This window comes from Mus musculus, chromosome 17 (assembly GCF_000001635.26).
Source record: "Mus musculus strain C57BL/6J chromosome 17, GRCm38.p6 C57BL/6J".
NCBI lineage: Eukaryota > Metazoa > Chordata > Mammalia > Rodentia > Muridae > Mus > Mus musculus.
In genome coordinates this window covers 50856662-50874891 of record NC_000083.6, presented here as the reverse complement: position 1 = coordinate 50874891, position 18230 = coordinate 50856662, and the positions used below count along the sequence as shown (strand labels likewise).

Here is an 18230-nt window from a genome sequence, read left to right as displayed (position 1 = left end):
AACTTAAATCTTCAATTTCACATTGTCTTGCTTTGACACATGATGCTTCCTTAAATTTTAAACTATTCTATATTTAATATATAGTATTTTATGACTGTTCAATAAGTTGTAACATTTTTCAGTTTCATGAGGAAAGGATCACTCTCAGATCTTGTTTTCTTCATTTGTCTGGTTTCTGTGCAGACGATGGGTGCGGCTGCTGTTTGGCAGAGAGTTCCCTCTGCAGGACCTGCTGGTGGTCTGGGATGCCCTGTTTGCGGATAGCCTCAACCTGAGCTTAGTCGACTATGTCTTCACAGCCATGCTACTCTATATCCGAGATGCTTGTAAGTATGTCTCACTTTACCATAGTCCACTAGGTACCCATGTCTTTTCAAAAATATACTTTATACCTCATTGTTGGATTTACATATAACTAAGTTTTTAATAACAGAAAATGTATGAAATGTCAGAGGAAATCACTGCACATCTTTTCTGTTAGTGAACTGTGTGCACGTCGGGATGTGGTCGATGTTCTCCTCAAAGAACTAGGCTCTTATTTAGGAGGATATTTCTAAACGCTTTCTTCCTGGTTCAATCCTCTCATTGCACACACATGTGGACTGCATATGAAACCGACATTTCAGATATGTTTAGAGCTCCACCTTCTGACGTCTAGCAAGCACTCAGGATATTTATGAGGAGATTGGCGCTGGTTTTATAATACCAATGTCTTGCCAATGGAAAAATTAATCTGGAGTATTTGACTTCTGCCCAGTTATATATTAGCAAATTTTGTTCCTTAATATAGTACTCAGTGGTAGATGTGTTCCTGCTTCCTCAGAACTACCTTGGGGTGCTTACTGTAGCCAGAAAGGCATGGCCTCAGCTTACAGGAAATACCAAAGCGTGTTTTAGATTTCACTAATACCTTAAATTATTTTTCATCTCAGGAGGAATCTCAGTTCCCAAAGCAAGATTTATAAGCCACAATATAATAGGAAATATTGCTCTGATGGAGTTAGGAAATAGAAAACTCATGTCAGAGTAGGAGCATTTGTAACAGTGACTGCTGCTCTGCTAGATGGCTATCTTTGTTCTCCTACTCCCAGTCATGCCAGATGCCCTTGTTTTGCCCTGGAAACACTAATATTCTGTTAACAATTATATTGTACGGTTTTCATTCCCTCAACATTATTTATGAGTAAATAATTTTCACGTTTTCTCCAAAAACTGGAAAGGTTTTTTTAGGGGGACAGGGCATGTTTGTTTGATTTTTTTACGTGTGGAAGATCAAGTACTTTGGGCTTCTTTAGAGACAAATCAAAAGCCAGAATTAATGATATAAGACCACAGAGGTTATCAGATGAGACATCTGGACAGTAACACAGTATGCTTGGGTAGATGTGTTAGACACTGAATTTTGGACACCCAACACTTATTTCCCTTTTAAAGGTGTATGTATTCTATAGTGGCAAAAAAAGAAAAAGGAAAAAGAATGAAACCCTTTCTTACGAAAAGAAAAATCCTTTTGGATAATATTTTCCTAGAACCTCCCAAATCAGACAGCTATTGAAATGTGTTCTGATTTTCTGAAATCTTAAGCAATTGCAGGTTTACTCTTCTCATAATTTTGTCACATCACCCATATATATTAATACAATCATCATGCCTCTTATGCTAAGATCTATTCTTAATTTCACAGAACAAAACGAGTCTTTGACAGTTGAAGCATTTACATATTTTTAATGTTTTTATTGATGATTTTGTAAAACATGGGCACATGTGGAAAAGTACTGAAGTAATACCATTGTTTATTCATGTCAGTATTAAATCTGTAACATCAAACGGTGCCTCCCGAAGCTAGAGTGAACAAGTTAAGGCTCCCCTTGTCCTGGAGAAGCTTGCCAGTTGCTGAACTTGAGAGGCAATAAAAATTGAAGGGAGAAAGAAATAGACAACATGAACATAAACGATTTCAGAAGTTACTTTCTGGCTATATGTGTGTGTTCCTTCAAGTTACATGGTATGACTGGATTACAGTGCTCATGAGGAAATACAGTTAATTGCAAAACTGAGAAGAGAACTGGAGGGATCCCAATGGTCAGCTCTGATGAGTAAGTCACAGCTATCGAAACAGTCAAAGCAGAAGCATCACATTTTGGTTACTCTAGCAGCAATGAGTAAGAACGATGAGAGTTAGGAGATCAGATCGGAGTTAGACAGTTTTGCAGAAGGTAAAGGAGAAATAGAGAAATATTCAGAACTCAGTTTAGCATGGCCTAATGATTAAATATAAAAGGGAAAGGGAAAAGGAAATCTAGAATAGTCTCCTGTCTGGGATCTTTAGAGACTAGATAATTGAATAGGAAACAACTGTTAGGAATTTAAGTGTTATGAGCTTTGGTGAAACTGAATTTGAGAAGGTTTACTGGAATATGTAAAACATTAAGGTCATTGTAAGTATCAAGACATACAGAGTTTTATTAATAACTAAGAGGTCTTCATTATTTCAAACCCTACCAGTGGATGTTGTCTCCTTCAGGTCTGTTTGAGCTAGGTGGTTCACACATGCTGTCCCAAAGTAGCAATTATTAATACTTCCCTCTTTGCATTTGAAATACTTCCCACAGTCACCTGACATAGGTGTAGTGCATACAAAGAGAATGTGGGCAAAAGTGGAACTCTGCACTGAATATTAGTATTTAAGAGGAGCTGGGAGTGACCTGTAGGCCACTTTAAGAGCATTCAGCCAGTACTCAGGAGTCTCTAGTATTGATCTACAAGGGTAGGGGCTAGAAAAGGAAGGCTTATATTATAGCCTCAAAGAACTATTGCTTATCATTGGGTTGTAAGCACATCCATTCCTATTTTCTAAGTAACCTCCTTCCCTTCAATAACTTGGCCATAATATATATATATATATATATATCCATCCACACACATACATATATTCCTTCTTTTTTTCATATATATTTTATTAGGTATTTTCTTCATTTACATTTCAAATGTTATCCCCAAAGCCCCCTATCCCCTCCCCCTGCCCTGCTCCCCAGCCCACCCACTCCTGCTTCCTGTCCCTGGCATTCACCTGTACTGGGGCATATGATCTTCGTAAGACCAAGGGCCTCTCCTCCCATTAATGGCGAACTAGGCCATGCTCTGCTGCATATGCAACTAGAGACACAGGTCTGGGGCATACTGGTTAGTTCATATTGTTGTTCCTCCTGTAGTGTTGCAGACCCCTCTAGCTCCTTGGGTACTTTCTCTAGCTCCTTCATTAGGGACCCTGTGTTGCATCCAATAGATGACTGTGAGCATCCACTTATGTATTTGCCAGGCACTGACATAGCCTCACAAGAGCTATATCAGGGTCTTATCATTACCCAGATGCCCCTCAACAGAGGGATGGATACAGAAAATGTGGTACATTTACACAATGGAGTACTATTCAGCTTTTAAAAACAATGAATTCGTGAAATTCTTAGGCAAATGGATGGATCTGGAGGATATCATCCTGAGTGAGGTGACCCAATCACAAAAGAACATGATATGCACTCACTGTTAGTGGATATTAGCCCAGAAACTTAGAATACCCAAGATACAATTTGCAAAACATATGAAACTCAATAAGAAGGAAGACCAAAGTGTGGATGCTTCCCTCCTTCTTAGAATGGGGAACAAAATACCCATGGAGGGAGTTACAGAGACAAAGTTCAGAGCTAAGAAGGAAAGAAGGACCACCCAGAGATTGCCCCACCCGGGGATCCATACCATATACAACCACCAAACCCAGACACTATTGTATATGCCAGAAAGATATTCCTTCTTTTTATTTAATCTTTTTTTTTTACACTCCAGATTTTATTCCCCTCCCAGGCAACATCCAACTGTTCCCCACCCCCATCTCCCACCCCACCAGACCTATAAACTCCCTGGGGCCTCCAGTCTCTTGAAGGTTAGGTGCATCTTGTCTGAATGAAACCAGACCCGACAGTCCTCTGCTATATATGTGTTGGGGGCCTCATCACCTAGTGTGTGATACCTGCTCGGTAGTGCAGTGTTTGAGAGATCTCAAGGATCCAGGTTAATTGAGACTGCTGGTCGTCCTACAGGGTCACCCTCCTCCTCAGCTTCTTCCAGCTTTTCCCTAATTCAACCACGGGGACCAGCTGCTTCTGTCTATTGATTGAGTGCAACTATCTGCCTCTGACTCTTTCAACTGCTTGTTGGGTCTTTCAGAGGGCAGTCATGATAGGTTCCTTTTTCTGTACACTCCATAGCCTCAGTAATAGTGTCAGGCCTTGGGGTCTCCCATTGAGCTAGATCCCACTTTGGGCCTGTCACTGGACCCTCTTTTCTTCAGGCTCCTCTCATTTGTGTCCCTACAGTTCTTTCAGGCAGGAACAATTATGGGGTCAGAGTTTTCACTGGGATAGCAACCCCATCTCTCACTTGATGCTCTGTCTTTCTGCTGGAGATAAGCTCTACAAAGTTCCCTCTCCCCACTATAGGACATTTCATCTTAGGTCCTTTCCTTTGAGTCTGAGAGTCTGTCACCTCCCAGATCTCTGGTACATTCTGGAGTTCCCCCCCCAACCTTCTACCTCCCCAGGTTGTCTGGTTCCATTCTTTCTGCTGGCACTAAGGACTTCAGTCCTTTTCCTTCTCCCAATACTAGATCACATTCCCCTCTTCTTACCCGCATCCCCTTTTCCTCCTAGGTCCCTCCCTCCTCCCTTGTGATTGCTTTCTTCTCCCTCCCAAGTGGGACTGAGGCGTCCACATTTAGATCCTTCAGCTTGTTGACCTTTTTGAGTTCTGTGGACGGTATCTTGGGTATTCTGTACTTTTTTGTTATTTGTTTGTTTGTTTGTTTGTTTGTTTGGCTAATATCCACTTATTAGTGAGTACATACCATACAAGCCCTCTTGGGTCTGAGTTATGTCACTCAGGATGATATTTTCTTTTACTTTTTTTTTTACAGTTATTTTTATAGGTGGATTCATTTTGAAAATAAAACTATGCCTTTTTATAAAAAGTAACTATCTTTTAAAGATAATCATTGTCACTAGTTTTGTTTGTATCAGGATTTCACCTGCACATTACAACACTGTCCATTTCATCTGCTTAAACTGTGGAATTAAATAGAACATAAGTTAGCAAGTCTTAACTAAATGTCTGCACAAAACATTCTACAAGGCACTGCGGTACACTGTGAGAGAGAACAAGGCAGACATTCTGTTGGAAGAGAGTTCAGTTCCCACTGGTGTAATGATAGACAACTGAGAGCACACAGGGACCCAACAGTGGACATACAATGTAAGGGATGGAGGCCCCTCAGCTAGGAGCAACTGACAGCTACAAGTGTCCACTGGAATCGGTCACATAAGGTTTAAGCACCAATTTGTGAAGAAGATGAGCATGATCATTAGTGTGAAAGGCAACTAAGTCAGGCAGAGGATAAAAAAGGCAAACAAGGCAGTTAGTGGATCAAAGGCAGCCATTGGAAAGAAGAGAAAGAAGAGATGACTGACCTGATGGCGCATGGGAGCTTTGTTAAGAAGAAGAAGTGGGGCAAGTGTGGAAAAGTATAAATCCTGAATTTAAAACTCAGTAACTCCAGATGAATTTGCAGATTGCTCTTTCTAATTCATTGAAGAATTGAGTTGGAATTTTGATGAGGATTGCATTAAATCTGTAGATAGCTTTTGGCAAGATAGTCATTTTTACTATATCGATCCTGCCAATCCAGGAGCATGGGAGATCTTTCCATCTTCTGAGATCTTCTTTAATTTCTTTCTTCAGAGACTTGAAGTTCTTATCATACAGATCTTTCACTTCCTTAGTTAGAGTTATGCCAAGGTATTTTATATTATTTGTGACTATTGAGAAGGGTGTTGTTTCAAATACCTCTCCTGGGCATATATTCAGAAGATGTTCCAACCGGTAAGAAGGACACATGCTCTACTATGTTTATAGCAGCCTTATTTATAATAGCCAGAAGCTGGAAAGAACCCAGATGCCCCTCAACAGAGGGATGGATACAGAAAATGTGGTACATTTACACAATGGAGTACTACTCAGCTATTAAAAAGAATGAATTCATGAAATTCCTAGGCAAATGGATGGACCTGGAGGGCATCATCCTGAGTGAGGTAACCCAATCACAAAAGAACTCACATGATATGTACTCACTGATAAGTGGATATTAGCCCAGAAACTTAGAATACCCAAGATATAAGATACAATTTGCAAAACACATGAAACTCAAGAAGAACGAAGACCAAAGTGTAGACACTTTGCCCCTTCTTAGAATTGGTAGCAAAACACCCATGGAAGGAGTTACAGAGACAAAGTTTTGAGCTGAGACAAAAGGATGGACCATCTAGAGACTGCCATACCCGGGAATCCGTCCCATAATCAACCTCCAAACGCTGACACCATTGCATACACTAGCAAGATTTTGCTGAAAGGACCCTTATATAGCTCTCTCTTGTGAGGCTATTCTTGGGCCTAGCAAACACAGAAGTGGATGCTCACAGTCAGCTATTGGATAGAACACAAGGCCCCCAATGGAGGAGCTAGAGAAAGTACCCAAGGAGCTAAAGGGATCTGCAACCCTATAGGTGGAACAACAATATGAACTAACCAGTATCCCCTGGAGCTCGTGTCTCTAGCTGCATATGAATCAAAAGATGGCCTAGTCGGCCATCAGTGGAAAGAGAGGCCCATTGGTCTTACAAACTTTATATGCCTAAGTATAGGGGAACGCCAAGGCCAAGAAGTGCGGGGCGGGGGCGGGGGCGGGGGGGAGAATGGGGGACTTTTGGGATAGCATTGGAAATGTAAATGAGGAAAATACCTAATAATTAAAAAAAAGAAAAGAAAGAAAAAAAACTCAGTAACCTGCCACTCTGTACTCTGCTGCACTCTGGAGGGTCCCCCAACCTCCTATCTCCGGAGATTGCCTGGTTCCATTCTCTCTGCTGGCCCTCAGGGCTTCAGTCCTTTTTGTCTCACGCAATAACAGATCAGATGCCCCTCTATCCCCCCTACCCCCACTTCGTCCACTTTTCCTCCCAGGTCCCTTCCCCCTCCCCACTTGAGATTGCTTTCATCCATCTCCCAAGTGGGACTGAGGTGTTGTCAGCTTGTTGACCTTTTTGAGCTCTGTGGACTTTATCTTGTGTATTCTGTACTTTTGGGGGGAATGAGTGGTACTATCCACTTATTAGTGAGTACATACCATGCATATCCTTTTGGGTCTGAGTTACCTCACTCAGGATGATATTTTCCTGTTCCATCCGTTTTCTGCAAAACTCGGGATGTCCACAGCTGGGCTGCTGGCTGCTGATAATCACTCATAGGAAGAGGTGGAGCAGCTTTTTGTCACTGTCACTTGAGTATCCATCCACCTCCACCCCTGTCAGTTACATGCAAGTCTTTCTAATTCCACATGGCTTGGGGGTTCTAGAGAAGTGCTGGAGTACATATGCTGCTGAAGACTCGGTGAAGGGGGCTCCATGGATGCAGCTTTGGGGAAGCCATCTTTCTCCTCCATGCTGGCTGAAGACTTTCCAGTGAAATACTTTGGGGTCACCCATGCTCCTGTAGGTAATCCCTTGCCCGTGTTTTGTGAATAAGTCCAATAGATTCATTGGTTCTTGAGGGTGAACTTTGGTGGAATCAACTTGGCTTTGTTGTTGGGACCTCATGAGGGAGTATACACTGTTCACACACACACACACCCCCCCCCAAACACGGAGAAAATTCTTGAATTGGGAGAGAAAGCTAAACATTCGTCTTTTTTATTTTTTTACACTCTTTAAAATTTGTGTATGGATGTGGGTGTGCGAGCCATGGCACAGGAATGGCAGTCAGATGTTGAGGTTTGGTCTTGCTGTCTATTGTTATGCTAAGTGTGGCCCCTAAGACTTGGAGTCTACATGCAGATCAAGTGATCCTGTCCCCAAGTTATTTCTGATTGGTAAATAAAGATGCCAACAGCCAATAGCTGGGCAGAAGAGACTTAGGTGTGGTTTAGGTTTCCTGGGCTTTGGGGTCAGAGAACCCCAAGGAGAAGAAGGTGATGGAGGAAGAGAAGTCACCATGGGTTAGGTGTGTCATGAAAGAGTGGCCCGGAGGGCTGGCCAACTGGAGTGAAGAGCAGCCCAGATGAAACATAGTGAGTAATAGCTTGGGGTTATCAATAAAAAAGTAGATTCTAACAGCATAGAGGGTAGGTATCTGCCTAGCTCTTGTGCTGTTTAAGGCTTATATAAATGTAAAAAAAAAAAAAAAAAAAAAAAAAAAAACCAAACCAAAAAAAAAAAAAAAAAAAACTCGGGATGTCCTCATTCTTGATAGCTGTATAGTATTCCATTCTGTAAGTGAACCACATTTTCTGTATCCATTCTTCTGTTGTGGGACATCTGGGTTGTATTCAGCTTCTGGCTGTCACAAACAAGACCACTATGAACAGAGTGGGACACCACGTACCCCTGTGGCATGATGGGGAATATGTTAGGTATATTCCAAAGGCTGGTATAGCTGGGTCTTCAGGTAGATCTATTTGCAATTTTCTGAGGAACCTCCAGATTGATTTCCAGAGTGGTTGTGCCAGTTTGCAATCCTACCTGAAATGGAGGGGTATTCCTGTTTGTCTACATTCTCAACAACATGTGTTGTCACCTGACGTTTTGATCTTAACCATTCTGCTTGTTGTAATGTGGAATCTCAGGATCATTTTGATTTGCATTTCTCTGACTTTGAACATTTCTTTAGGTGCTTCTCGACCATTTGAGATTCCTCTGTTGTGAATTCTCTGTTTAGTTCTTTACCTCAGTTTTTGATCAGATTGTTTGGGATTTTGGTGGTTAGCTTCTTGAGTTTTTTATATATTTTGGATATTGGCCCTCTCTCGGATGTGGGGCTGTAGGTTGCCAATTTGTCTTATTCACTATGTCCTGGCTAAATCTACAAGTGCTCTGCAGTCTCTGTGTGGCCACAGCTTTCTGTGCTTTGCCTGGTTCCCACCCTGGTTCCAGTCCCTTGCTGTTATAAATTTTTTCCAGTCATGTAACTACACATAAATAAAAATCCAAAGATAGGATCTACATATGAGAAAGAACATATGATGTTTGTCTTTTTGAGTCTGTGTTATCTAACTTAATATAATACTCTGTAGTTCCATCCAGTTTACTGAAAATTTCATAATTTCATTTTTCTTTGTGGCCTAATAAAAATTTCTCTGTGTGTTTGTTGCACATTTTTATTACCCATGCATCTGTTGATGGACATTTAAGCTGATTCTATTTCCTTGCTCTTGTGATTAGAACAGTGGTATTATTATTTTTTATTGCATTACTTTCCAACTAAAAAGATGACCTAATAAAGAACATAGATATGGCATGTATTCAGCAATCTCTCAAGAAGAGAATAGGAGAGAAAGATATAGGGGTACTGATGGGGATGTATCAATCAAGCATGGGTCTCTCCTTCAGGAATCAGTGTTGTTTTTCTACTGGGTCATGACTGCATCTATGAAGAGCAAAATTACCATGTGCACTTGTTTCCTTTGGTTGTTTAAACACCACTACACTCAGTTCCTAAGTGAGGGGAAGGATTTTTGTCTGTCTTGATTTCCTTTTTAAATATAGTGTCTAGAAGAGGGCCTAATGCATAGTAAGCCTCTAAACAGATGTCTGTTGGAGAAAGTAACTGAGGAAATGAGGGCCCTGAACAGGAAGACTAGGGAAAATGAGCTGTGTGACTGCAGTAGAACTTATCTGAGAAGGAAGCCCCAGGCTGGTCTCATAAATAGACTAGTTTATAGGTGTAGAAAACAGAAAATGATAAAATCCCATAGCAGGAAGAGGAAGCAGCTTGTGTGCTGTGGAAGAGGAAGAGTAGGAGTAGGTCTTGATAGCCAAAGTGCACGTGACTGACAAACTCAAACCTGGAATAGCTGTGATGGGCTCATAGAGACAACAGTAGTCTGTGGCAACACCCAGCTCTACCCAGGAGTCCCTGAAGCCAAGAAAGAGGAAGAGGGCTTAACTGGTTTCTAGTTAGGCCCACCTTCAGATGAATTAGAGTAATGGTGAAGGTGGAGGACACTGAGTGCATCGTAAGCGAGTCGTTTAGGATGCATAAACAGGGAGCACAGCCTGGAAATGAGTCCAGGGTATTTATAACAGCAAGGGGTTGGAGCCAGAGTGGGAGACAGGGAAAGCACAGAAAGCTGGGGCCACACAGAGACTGCAGAGCACTTGCAGCTTTAGCCAGGCTGGCCAAGTTAGTGAAGGGAAGCAGGTCACTTACCACATTAAGCTGAGGAAGGGAAGATTGTATTTGGTTTACCATGGGTACCTCATCAAGAATCATAATAGGGAAAGAAGATTAGAAAAAAATAGAGAGTAACACACCAAAACCTGAAACAAAGAAAATAGCAGGAAAGCAATTTTTAGTCAACCATTTATTCAAGTAACAAGTATTTCCACACATATTGTATTAGTCAGTAAAATCACAGAACTTTGAATGTCTCTCTATATTGAGGGAATTTATTGTGATGACTTACTGTCTATAGTCCAACTAATGCAACAATGGTCAGCTGTGAATTGGAAGTCCAAGAATCTAGTAGTTGCTCAGTCCCACAAGGCTGATTGTCTCAGCTGCTCTTCTGTACAAGTAGGTTCAAACAGATGTGCTGGCAAGTAATGCAAGCAGTCGAAGAAGAGTCTTTCTTCTTCCAGTGTCCCTATGTAAGTCTTTAGCAGAAGATGTGGCCCCGATGTGTACTACCACACTTGAATCTAGGACTTCCTTTCTCAAAGGCTGACCTTGAGCTCAGAGATCTCCTGTCTCAGTCTCCTGGGATTAAATACATGTAATACCTTGCCTGGGCCTAAGCTTCTCATGGCCACAATGTCTCAAGATCTCCATGCCAAGATCCAGGTCAAAAACTTGTGTCTTCCAGCCTTAAGATCTGGATCACAGTTGTGCCCTCCAATTCTGGATTGTAGTTCATTCCAGGTATAGTCCAGCTGACAACCAGAAATAGCCATTGCACATATTTACCAAGTTACTACTATTTACCAGATCATGGTACACATATGGCAGTGTTAAATGGACCTAGTGAGTATGTAGGTGTATACCATAAAAAGGGGAAAGATTTTTATGGAAAGGTTTGAAACAGATACAGGAAGAGTGTGGTTCCCATCTTATAGCTGATGGGGACAAGGGCAATAGCATGTGAAGAGGGCAGGCTTAGGGGCGGCCTGGCTCATCATCAAGGACTGAGGAGACAGCAGGAGAGGAGGGCATAAACAAGGCTGGGCAAGTGCATGGGAAGCAGAAATGATTGGGTGAAGTAAGAGTTTTGCCCATGGTCAAGAACCAGGAGGAAGGTGCACCGGGGCTAAAATCAGCATCCCAAGTAGAACACCGCTCTCAAGTTCTTGTTGCAAACCCATCACTGGATTCCAAAACTCAGTGCCCTCTTGGGCATCCAGTGTTATGATGTTCATACACTGAATAGTTGTCTTTATTCATTCTTAACTGAACATTGCTGTTCACAGATACCTCTTACATAGCGCACAGATTTCACTGAGAGAAGGGAACATTCTTCCATTCAGGACACATTCTCCCAGGGCCTCTGTAGTTGAAACGGCTGTAGTCATCTTGACAGTGTGTAAAATACTCACAAAATATTCATTTATCTGTGGCAAGGGTCTGTAATTCCAGCAGTTTTTCAAGAAAATAAATATCCTATAAGATAAGGATTCAAAGCTTCCTAGTTTACAAACAAGGAAACCTGATTTGGTTTGAATTTTATTATCCCCACCACCCTCAGAAAGGAGAGGAAGGAGAGATGGATGGACCCACAGGCAGACAGACAGACAAACAAACAGACATTGAAGTCGTAACTCTTGGTGTATCAGAGTGGAAACTAATTCCCAGTAGATTGTTACAGATACAATTCATTAAGATGAGGTCATGCTACAAGCTTAGGCCAAAAAACAATTAATGTATTTTGCATTTTCAATGTACTGTGTATACTTGACCCTCCCAAAAGTCTTCATGTGAAGACTTTATGAGTGCTGATTTTTTTCCTACCATTAACTTTTAAGTCAGCATTAAGTATCTGTCCTCAGTTGCTCCTAGCCTTTATTTTCTGAAGCTCATGAATTTCACTAGCCTGGCTGGGGGGTCCTCTTTATCTCCACCCTAACAAGGCTAGGATAATAGGCATGCTTACCAAACCTATAATTGTGTGTGTGTGTCGGTGTGTGTGTGTGTGTGTGTGTGTGTGTGTGTGTGTGTGTGTGTGCGTGTGGCTTTAGGTTTGGGGTGTATTTAGTATTTGTACTTTGGTTCTAGGCATACCTTTTTAAAAAGATATAAAAACATTCTAACTTATGACATAAGAATAACCTGTTCTGCATCTTGTTTGCTATTTGACTTTAGATATTTTGTGTTGGTTTACTTTTTTGAGATAAGGTCTTATACTGGATGAAGCCTAGGCTGGTCTTGAACTCAGGGGAATCCTGCTTCAGCCTCCAGAGTGCTGGGACCATGAGCACGTTCTTCCTTTCCTGGCTACCTGTTGATTATCGTAGTCAGAAAGTCTCTCAGCTCTATACAGTGCAGTGACCATCTGAACTTCTTATGTCTGGAAAAGTTTCTTATCACTTCTACCTGCTGCTTTTGTTTTTGCTGTTGATGGTGGTGATGATGGCTTATTTTATGGTTTAAATTCCATTTTTCTTTTTAGTAAACAGTTAATGCACAGAGGTAAGGATGATGTTTCAGTGTGTATATGATATGCATTCATTAAAGCAGATAACTGTCATTTCAGTCTCACTTTCTTATATTTGAACCGTGTCTTGAGCTCCATAACTTGTCTTGTTTCTTCAGTGAATTAGAACATACTGGGATGTCTCAAGATACAGTTCCCTGTTTTCTTTAGCCATTCCCTGGCTGGGCATGTGTGGCACTTGTGTCTTCTTTGTGGCTCACATGCCCTTCTTCTTTATTGTGTGCTGGTTCTCAGCTTTCTCTTGAGCCACTAGCTGTCTGCATGCCAGTGCTTCCATCTGTCCTACCCCAGAATTTCTGTTTTCCATTTAACAGCATGTTCAACAACATACTCTCCCTACAAAATTTCAATACAGATTGAATTTGTCTTTTCTAGAAATCCTTTACCAAACTTAATAATTAAACCTAAAAGCTCTAAAACTACATTTCAGTGCATGTCTGTGTTGAGCACAGTCCCAAGTCTTGATTTTGAAGGAGTGTGTGAGTACTCCTTGACTCCAGCTCTCTTCCCTCTGATAGAAAACATTATAGCCACGTCAGATACAAAGACTAATGTTAATTACAAATGCTGTTAATGCCATTTATATCACTATATAACTTAGATTAACATTCTTTGGCAGTTTCTCTAACAGTCCATAATAACAAACCTGTTTTAACATGGTTTTCGGGGTGTAAGTGAGGCGGTAGGAGTGTTAATCATTTATGGGTGTGCTTGCCCATGTGCGGGTAAGATTTCAAGGTTGTATATCTTCTTCAATAGTTTTTCCACCTTATTTTTTAGAGTCTCTCACTAAATCTGCAATTGCCATTTGAGCCAGAATGGCTGGCCAGCTGGCTCCATGGACTGACTTCACTGTGTCCACCTCCCAGCACTGGGTTTCAGGTACCCAGCAGCACCCAGCTTTTCTATGGGTGCGGAGGAACTGGACTCTAATCCTGAAGCTTGTCCCTTAAGCCCCTTATTCACTGAGCATCCCATCAGCTCCTGCATTTCGTTTTTTAAAAAGAAGTTCTAGTTCACAGCAAAAGACCAAATCTGTCGTAGTCATTGATCTGCCCAGCTAAAGCCTCCTCTGCTGTCAGTGTCCGCATCTGATGCTTTCCTTAGAGTCCAGAAGCTCACCTGACATGTTGCCATCACCCTAATTCCACAGTTGACGTTAGGATTCATTCTTTCTTTGTTCCTGATAATGATCTTCATTTTCATGCGAGGTCATGAACACCTGACATGGGGTACTTTTGATACATAGAAGTTTACTGTGACTCACAAGTATAGAGGTCCAAGTTCAAAGGCAGGCAGCACCAACATTTTATCACGCTAGAACCTAATGACAGAAGCAAGTGAAGAGGCAAACATGTTATCAGGGGCCAAGAAGGGGAGAGAGGGAGCCTGCAGAAGATGGACTACGGGCCTAGGTCTGTCTGAATTACTACTCTTTTGCTATGATGAGACATTATGACAAAGGCAACTCTTGTCACGGGAAACTTTTAGTTGTGTGTTTGAGATATTCCATGGTCATGGCAGGAAGAAAACAAGCCTAGAGAGAAAGAGAGAGAGAGAGAGAGAGAGAGACTGAGTCTGAGTTTTTGAGCCTCAGAACCCACCCTTGTTGACACACCTTATTGGCCCGGTCTATTCCAACAAGGCCACACCTCCTAATTATTCCAAACAGTCCCACTAACGGGGAAGCCCAGCATTCAAGTGGATCAGCTTCCAAGGCCCATTCTATTCTACCACAGTCTCTTTCAAGGCTAGAACTCCTGATCTCATGACCTCTCACTAGACCATCTCATAACTAGTCCACCAGTACTAGATTCAAAGCTTTTTATATGCACCTTTAGGGAGGTACCCCATTAATATTCTAGCAACCATGAGGAAATCATATGGAATTTAATACCATAAAATTCCTTTATATTCTATCAGTTCATCCCTCTCTCCCAAAAGCTACTAGAAAGTATTGATCCGTGTACTGTCTCCATTGTTTTTCTAGTATGTCATAGATCTAAGGTAACCATGTGGAACTTTTCAGAGTGGCTTAATTAGCAATGTGCAGCTCCCTTCTTCCAGTTTGTACTTTCCTCACACATACAAGGTATGAGGATCAATGATCCCTGCTGAATAATCTTCTCTGTTGGCTTAGGTACGAGAGTGTGTTTATTCTTTCATCGCTTCCCTGGAGGACACTCTGTACAGTAAGGATTTCCTGTAGGTTCTTTCCTTTTACATCATCATTTTATGTCAACATGAATCCCTTCAGAGCTACTTAGTGTCCACTCAGTATTATCATCTACTTGCCTCCATGTATTGATGGAAGCCCTTTCCCACCTCAGGTTTCCTTAAAGGAGTTATCCCAACATTATGCCATTACCAGCCCGCTTCTTTGTTGCAAACACTATTTTTCACTTCCAGTGGAATATGAAGAGAAATTTGAGAGTCTTCTTAGGATTGAACTCAGTATTTGAAACAAAACTGGACTTCAATTAATGTTTTCTTGAACGAATGAATGAATGAATGAATGAATGAATGAACGAACGAATACATGCATGCATACATACATACTTACAATCTAACTACATGTAAAGGGTACTGTTAGCCCTTCTTTAAAAAAATTTCTACCTGTGTTTATCTATGTTCATGGTCTATATCTGTCTCTATCTCCATGTACATATGTGCTATGCCACACATCTGGAGTTCAACCAGACAATTTGTGGGAATTAGTTCTCTCCTTGTACCAAATGAATCCCCAGGATCAACATCAAGTCATCAGAGATGGTAGCAAGGGCTTTACTCTGCCTACCCACCTTACTGATCCCTGATAGCACTTCTTAAGTGCAGTACCTACCTACCAAGCATTTCCACTGACAGTTGTTATTCCTGACTAAGGTATCATTTAGACCCCGTAATCACATTTAAATGAAAAGTGTTCCAAGTGGTCAGCCCTAAACACCTAGACATATGAGCAACACTAAATGGACTTGGCAGATTGTATTTAAGTGTGTGTGTGTGTATGTGTGTGTGTGTGTGTTTGTGTGTGTGTGTGTGTGTGTGTGTCTGTCTGTCTGTCTGTCTGTGTGCCAATAACAATTTATGAAAAGATCATGAATTTGAAGGGGATGGAATAAGACAGGCAGAAATTTTGTAAATACAGTGCTTGTGAATGAAATTATCAAAAAATGTGATTTTTGTTTAATCTACTCATTTGGTTCTTCTACGTTTTCTTTATGTGTCCATATATCTTTTGGATTAAAGATTAAGCAAGGAAATTCTGAAGGGGGAAGAAATGTCCTGGTCTGGCTGTGTCACTCAGCAGTAGAGCTCTTGTCTGATGCAAACACTGCTGTATGGATTACTTCTCTATCGCTGTGATACAACACCATAAGCAAAGCAATAGAAGGAAGACTGTATTTTGGGCTTATGGTTCCAGAGAGGTAAAAGTCCATCACTGTCACAGCAAGGAAGTGTGGCGGCAGGCAGGCCTACAGCAGAAGCAGCAGAGTTCACGAGAACAAAGCAGAGAGCATGAGTGAACTTGAAATGGTGCCATTCTCTAAGTTCTCAAACCTTGCCCCAGTGACATAATCCTCCGGGAAGGCCTCATCACAGGTCTCCCGAACAGAGCCAACTGAGGGCCAAGCATTCTAATGCCAGAGACCATGGACAACATGTATCATCTAAACGCCACAAGTACCAGTGTTCAATCGCCGCCTCCCTGGGGGAGAAGTCAGATCCCTGAATAGGGCTTATTTTTTTGTGTCAAACCTTGGTGTGCACCAAAAACTTTTAGGCTTCCTTTAGATGCATGCAGATTTGGAATTACTAGATCTTGAGCTCCAATGATGAGTAAAAGGTGTTCTTGTCACTGAAGTACAATAAATTATGAGAAAGCCTTCAGGTTCTTTGTTCATTAACTCATTGCTCCTATTTTCTCTAAAACGTCTAAACTATGATTGTTTTTTTCTACATTGCACATTCTTAAGAGAACTGTGTTGCTTTGATTCTAAGTACATCTCTCGACAGTCATTAACCTTCATGTTAATATTTATTATCAGAACACTTTATCTCCACACTGTAGCATCTCATTTTGTTAGTTTGATGGATAATGAGTAGGCACCACCCTTGCAGAGGACAGGAATTCATTTGCCTCATATGCAACAATTGGCTCACAACTGCCTGGAGCTCCAGGAAACCCAGTGCCCTCTTCTGGACTCTGTAGGCAACTATAGTCATATGTACCCCTATAGAAACATGCGTACACACAATTTTAAAATAAAATCATTCAAATGGAAGGTGTGAAAAAATGAACTATGTTCAATTAACTGACCTCAGATTTACATCGAGTACCATGGGCACTTCTGGAGGTCCCTGACTTTGCATGTGCAGCACTCATACCCTAAGCCCTGGCTTTACATATTTGGATGGGCCTGACACTTGGCAGTGCTGTACATTTTAAGTCAGAATTTCTAGAATATAACTCCTATGCTGTTGTCTGTTCTCTAGTTAGAGTAAATTCTGTTGAATTGTATTTCTCTTGAAATGGGTAACAGTATTTTTTTTTTAATTTTGAACAAAAGGAATGTGCTGGTTTGAATTCAAAACTGTTTTTCTTATGTAAAAAATAAAATTTAAGGTCATATTTTATCTATACAAAATGTACTAGTGAGTAATAACTTGCCAAGTCTATGCAAGCTTTGGAAGATGAGTGTGTGTAGTTCTAGAGTTTCAAGGCTAGTTGTAATGAGAGATGTTTGTCCCAACGGTCACCAGAGGAGAAAACCCCCAAGGGCAGCACCTTCCAGTGGTCTAAGTGTCTGACAAAACCACTTCTCTTGTTGAGGATATGACCATGTTTTATACCCTGGGTTTCTCTGAGACTTAACAGACTAAACGGGGTTTGGGTTAGTTTATTTATTTTATGGTTTAGTGGTTAAGTCTCTCCCTTTTTTCCGGTCCATTTGAGATCCCATTTTATATATTATGATTTTGTAGTAAAAAAGTGAAAACAGTAAGCATCTCTGCCTTGTGGAAAGGATCGTTTTTGCTCCAGCTGCCTGGGTTTTTATTTTTTCTGCATGTGGTAAACCTTCACAAATACTCTTTTTCAGAGTGAGTACTACTCATTGTATGCCTTTTGTGTGACAGGTGCCTTACATATTGACATCATTGTGTAATGAACTATGAGTACGCCTCACAATTTTCCTATTAGACCCTTGGGAGAAGTGGATGTGGCCCTGAGTACAGGTCCCTCAGAGGCAGTAGATCCCCTGGAGCTGGAGTTACAAGTGTTTGTAAGCCACCTGATGTCTGCATTGTGGATACAAGTTAGGTGTTCTGCTATAGCAGTAAGTGCTCATAACTACTGAGCCACCTCTCTAGCCCCATTGTTTTGTTTTATGAAATCTTTGATTATTTGTTCTGTATGCCAAATCCA

At 41.2% G+C, this 18230-nt stretch overlaps 1 protein-coding gene across 7 annotated transcripts in view; it reads left to right on the top strand.

Annotated features, from left to right (window-relative positions):
- Positions 1 to 18230, top strand: part of Tbc1d5 (TBC1 domain family, member 5) — a 448076-nt gene that overhangs the window by 306308 nt on the left and 123538 nt on the right. For all 7 annotated transcript variants that reach the window (XM_030250062.1, NM_028162.4, NM_001285991.1 and 4 more), the window contains exon 14: positions 184 to 326. In XM_030250062.1, the coding sequence (XP_030105922.1) occupies positions 288 to 326 (39 nt within the window). In that variant the 5' untranslated portion in view covers positions 184 to 287. The remainder of the gene's footprint in view (positions 1 to 183; positions 327 to 18230) is intronic.